At 32.9% G+C, this 6,000-nt stretch overlaps 1 protein-coding gene across 3 annotated transcripts in view; it reads right to left on the reverse strand.

Moving 5' to 3' along the window:
* Positions 1–6,000, reverse strand: part of LOC107446185 (UDP-N-acetylglucosamine pyrophosphorylase mmy) — a 59,707-nt gene that overhangs the window by 18,445 nt on the left and 35,262 nt on the right. For all 3 annotated transcript variants that reach the window (XM_043045852.2, XM_043045853.2, XM_043045850.2), the window contains exons 3-4: positions 3,570–3,774; positions 972–1,147 (exon numbers count right to left, since the gene is read on the reverse strand). In XM_043045852.2, coding sequence (XP_042901786.1) covers positions 972–1,147; positions 3,570–3,774 — 381 coding nt within the window. The remainder of the gene's footprint in view (positions 1–971; positions 1,148–3,569; positions 3,775–6,000) is intronic.

A 6,000-nucleotide genomic window follows, 5' to 3' on the forward strand; every position in this document is an offset into this window, starting at 1 on the left:
ACAATATTATATGGTTTGCTTCGCAAACCAAGCTCGCTTCGCTCGCTAATAACTTGCAAATACTGTCAGACTATGAATTTCAATGAACAAGGTTCGAGTAAGAGTCAGAGATCACGAGTTCGAAAAACCTCTGAAAGAGGGAGTTCGAACATTTAAAAATAATTTAACGACAGAATTTGCCTGGTATTAATTTTGAGTGTGTAAGTTCTCTCATTATGCAACTGTTATTTTGTATATATAAAACAAATCAAGATTGGATTTGGAGTTCGTTTCTTTTGATTTTCAGGACTGTATGTATTGAATTTGTTACCTCATGTTATGAAGAGGATTGTTTTTCTTTTATGATGTTTAAGTTAAGTTATGATTTTTCTTGCTTAATAAAATTTCTTGTTAGTTCAAAGATGACTTTTTCACTATGCTTGCTAAGCATTTTCCACAACGCATTAAACTCTGCCAGCAAATACACAAAATTCTAAGAATTCAAAACAATCATTCAAATCCATATAACAAATTTTTTTTTAAAAAAAAAGTTACATCTTTTTAGTAAATACTAAGTCATTAAAATAAATTTGAATTCAAATAAAGACTCATTGACTGAGACTCATTTTTCAACGAATAACTAATAATAATAAAACAAATAAATTCGTGATATAAATCAAAAATCGTCAAATAAATTAGTAATATATAAATTCGTGAAAAAAAGCCCTTTCGACAAAATTCTAAAATAGAGATCTATTGACAGTGACTACTCACTTCTGCGTAGCTTAATAGTATGAGATTGACGCAGCTGAATTGTTATTTCAGTTTCCGTTTTTAAAAGAGCTATATGTTGAGCCACCTCAACTAGATTTGGCATGTGACATTTTTATCGGCAATCATTGGTCGATTTTCTAGCGTTGCCATTCGGGGAGTTGTAATGAGGCTTTTTTTTGTCGCCGTGTAAGAGAAATATATATATAGATAGTTTTTACCTGGAGCCTTTGCTATTCTATAGGGAGTGTCGAGGATGATCTTTCCATCTAGAGTAAGGCATGGTAACATAAATTGCTCAAACACAACCACACTATCTTTTTGCAGACCAAAATAATTGTGTCGAGAAAAGAACTCAATTGTCGGGTCCATAGTATGCTCACTCGTCATAATGTACCTAGAATTTGAAAAAGCATACATCATTTCAAAATTTCATTTATGGAAGGTGAAAAAAAAACACATTTAGTAAGAACATTTCACAAAGACAAGCCAATGAATACTCCTTAATTTATATTCATCTTTTTTTTATATCAACTTGAATTCCTCAATACTGCATATTTTATTTTATTTCATAACCGTCGTTGAAAAGCCGACCCAATGTTGTGTTTACGACAACTAATGTTAAACTCCGTAGCCTTGTCCTTTTGAACCCAATCCAGAAGACAAAGGAACTCATGGATCAGGTATTGGGAGAAATTTGCTTTCGAGGACTTTTTGATGACACGCATTACCTGGAAAGGAAGACCACGAAAACCTCCCACAGTTAGCCTGATGGCAGAGGAACTCTAACCCATGATCCATCTGCCACTGAGGATGTTAAGTCAGTCAATACTGCATATTGTCACATACACCTGACACCACATTACACGATTTCTTCATTACATAGATTCATAAAATTAAAATCATAATTAGCAATCACTGACCTGCCCATGATTGAGATTTTGAATAATTTTATACTGTTATAAAGTCGAGCATACACATTACCTAGCTCCTCTGAAGAATATCCGATTTGCTACGTTAAAGTGCGAAATCAAGTATTTTCTGACACAAGTAATGTGAACACAAATGGTTTCTATATTTTTATATTTCAAAAGTTTGTTTCTATTATTCTATCAATTTGTTGATTAACTTGATTTCTTTAACTAAACTTTTAAAAAAATTAATGAATGGCATGTTAATTTCCTTAATTGAAATAATATTTTAAACTATTTGATTCTTTTTATTAATTTTCCAGTGATTGATAATTGCTTTTGTCAACTAATGCGTTAATTGCTTTTGATTGTAGTAACTTATATTTTTTTTTTCAAACAGCTAAAAACTAATAACAGGATCAATGAATAAAAAATCAATAAAAATTACACTAATTAATATGAATATGAATAATAGAACTATGAATAATAGAACTATTTTAAATAAATTAATTTTAAATCATAAAAATTAGTTTACTTAAAAAAAAATTTGAGATTTGTTTGCTTGAGATGTTTTTTTTTCTAAAATAATTGTTTTCTAATTTAACTTCTAAATGTAAAACTAAAATTATTGAAAGCACAGTCTTTAGTGCACTTAAGACTGTAACGTAGGACTGACAGTCTCTGTCAGCAATCGCCAAAAAGAGCTCCCTAATAAGAGCCACTGACAAATAATTTGAATCTACTTATTTGTTTTATTAATATTTTTATTTTGATATTTTTTGTGTTACCTTATTCCTTATTTGACATTTTCTGCATTTGAGGCGGGAGGTTTGCCCAGTCGCTGGGAGAGGCTTTGATGGTCTCTATCTAAAAGATTTCTTCCAACACAAAGTCACTAATTATGCTCCTTCCAAAAGTGATCATAAATAGAGAAAGTCATGTGGGAAGAGTGGTTATCGACAATGTCAACCTTCATCCATGAAAAGGTACCTCAACATAGAATCGAGTAAACATATCTTATATATTAGGGAATTGTAATTTTATTTTTGTAGTGGTAGGTACACTACAGCACTCCCCCACCAGAATTATATCTGTGATAGAATTCGATGAATGGATACCACTAGTTGATTCATTGCTGTTTTATGAGAAGCCGGGAGAACTATATTAAGATCACCGTGCTTTTCTAGTGCTGATCGTGAGAGTTGTATTAAGTTCACGGTCGTAGTTGCTTCTGTGTTGCCTTTAGCAGTCGAGAGTATATGTTGTGCGTGACCGAGACTGAGTAGCAACAGCACAAGGAGGTAGATAATGTCACAAGTAACAAGTCAATCATTTAATGTGGACCATCCATCTCAGTAGGCGTGTTCATATCGAAGTAAGAGTTTCTGTCAAAGTAGGCATGTTCACATCACGCCCGAAGGTCACCAATGTGGGATGGTAACTATCGACAATGTCAACCTTCATCTAAGAAAAGGTATCCCAACATAGAATCGAGTTAACACCTCTTATATACTAGGGAACTAAAATTGTATTTTTGTAGTGGTATACCATCCCTGTGTAGCGACTGTAGTGTATCTATAGATACACTACAGTCGCTACACAGGGGTGGTCTTTCCTGGAGATCTCACTGTGCTACACTTTTACTGTACTGACCCACATTTCACTGTACTGACTTTATTTTTGACAAGGATTCTGAAACTGTGCATTCAAAATGGCGCTGACTTTGCAGAGAGCTGGAATTGTCAATTAGCCTACGAGATTATACATCATAAAAAGTTTACTTGAAATTTAAAGACACTCAATCTATGGCTTTTTTTAATTTTTTGACAAAATAGCATAGAGTTAGTATGTGATGATTTTGGAAAAAAATTTGTCAGAAAAAAAAAAGAGAAGGAAAAAAAAATTTACCAAGGTATGGTGCCTCTTTTTCCAGTGAGTTTTTCGGCTAACTCTTCTAACTTGAGCAACCTCTCACCTTGGAGCTGATACAGCGTCTTTTGTGAAGGTAATCCCACATTGTACATGCCTTTAGGGTAGGCAACACCCAGCCTTGTACCTTGTCCGCCGGCCAACAAAAGAGCGGCCACTCGGCCTTCCGATATCTCTCGTAGTCCTGAAACAACATCCCTGGAATAAGACGCTTTTTGGATGTTTTCATGCATCAAAAATAATAAAAAAGGGTATCGAAACTTATTCATTTTTAATTAGTTACCTAAACGATAAGGAAATGAAATATTTGGAATAAGTAATGCAACATAGAGTTAAAAAAAATTAACCTTTTCTTATGCCTCATTTCATACTTCTCGTTTTTCTTAACGCATAGAGCAGTGTTTCCCAACGTGGGGCCCACGCCCCACCGGGGGGCAATTTGATTGTAAAGGGGGGCAATTCAAAAATGGATTCGACATGAGTTTAAACCTTTTGCTCTGGGCCATTCAAATGTAATGCGAGATTTCGGTGACAAAATCGAAAGAAAAAAGCAAATTCATAAATAATTGCGGTCTATAAATATTATGTGACTTAGGGATTTTTTTAAGCGGCAAACCTGAAATGAAGTATCTGTTTACAGTCGATGGTAAAGNAAAAAAAATTTACCAAGGTATGGTGCCTCTTTTTCCAGTGAGTTTTTCGGCTAACTCTTCTAACTTGAGCAACCTCTCACCTTGGAGCTGATACAGTGTCTTTTGGGAAGGTAATCCCACATTGTACATGCCTTTAGGGTAGGCAACACCCAGCCTTGTACCTTGACCACCGGCCAGCAAAAGAGCGGCCACTCGGCCCTCCGATATCTCTCGTAATCCTGAAACAACATCCCTGGAATAAGACGCTTTTTGGATGTTTTTATGCATCAAAAATAATAAAAATGGGTATCGAAACTTATTTATTTTTAATCAATTACCTAAACGGTAAGGGGCGGAAATATTTGGAATAAGTAATGCAACATAAAGTTTTAAAAAATTAACCTTTTCTAATTCCTCATTGCATGCTTCTCGTTTTTCTTAACACATCGAGGGGGTCGTGAAAAAAAAAAATTTAAAAAATAAGGCAGCATCTATTTTGAAGAAGCTGAATTTTTAACTTTATTTTAAATGTAAAAGGCGGAAAAAATCATTCTTGCGGAAACATTGGTACAGAAAAAACACAATATTTTCTTGACCTTTGACTAAATAGTTAACTGACGATACAACAGGTGAAACCGCGCGTCACTAGTTTCGTTTTTAAAGTTTCGATTTCGTCTGACGCTTTTGCGCGCAGAAAAGTATAAAATGTGGGGGTTTTTTTCACAAATGTTGCTAGAAATACGTTTTTGCTCACTTCGTTACAATTGTCGGAGCTGTATGATCTCTGCAATCTGCAAAAGATAATTTTTTACGATAAATTTTAAAACGAACTAGTGTTAAAATTTTTCTGACAGGGGTTATTTAGGTGGGCCGCACAAAGAGGGGGAAGCGCATTCATATGAAAACTTATGGGAATCCACCTACACTAAAACTCTCGCTTCCTCAGCGTGCTAACTCTCAGATATATGTCCAGTATTATTTCTAAAATATTTATAAGTAAGAAAAGGAACATCTTGTTAAAAAAAAAAAAAGTTTATTAAAAAACATATTTTATAAAATCGTTTTCACATGATTTTCTCAGCGTGCTAACTCTCCGATGTATGTCCAGTATTATTTCTAAAATATTTATAAGTGAGAAAAAGAATATCTTGTTTAAAAATAAAAAAAATTGTTTATTAAAAAACATATTTCATAAAATCGTTTTCAGATGATTTTCCTCGGCGTGCTAACTCTCAGATGTATGTCCAGTATTATTTCTAACGTATTTATAAGTGAGAAAAAGAATATCTTGTTTAAAAAAAAAGTGTTAATTAAAAAACATATTTTATAAAATTTTTTTCACATGATTTTCCTCAGCGTGCTAACTCTCAGATGTATGTCCAGTATTATTTCTAACGTATTTATAAGTGAGAAAAAGAATATCTTGTTTAAAAAAAAAGTGTTAATTAAAAAACATATTTTATAAAATCGTTTTCGCATCATTTTCCTCAGCGTGCTAACACTCAGATGCATGTACAGTATTATTTCTAAAATATTTATAAGTAAGAAAAAGATCGTCTTGTTTAAAAAAAAATAATTTTATTTAAAATCATATTTTCAAAATCGTTTTCACGTGATTTTAAAGTTTTCGGTATTAAATGGGTATAATATGAAAAAAACACAACTACTTCGATTTAGTAGGAACAACATATGACGCAATGCTAAACGAATGGAATTTAGTTGTTGTTTATTTAGTTATTGTTATTAGTAGTTGTTGTTATTTGTTTTAGTTGTTGTTG

Source organism: Parasteatoda tepidariorum, chromosome 6 (assembly GCF_043381705.1).
Source record: "Parasteatoda tepidariorum isolate YZ-2023 chromosome 6, CAS_Ptep_4.0, whole genome shotgun sequence".
Lineage (NCBI taxonomy): Eukaryota > Metazoa > Arthropoda > Arachnida > Araneae > Theridiidae > Parasteatoda > Parasteatoda tepidariorum.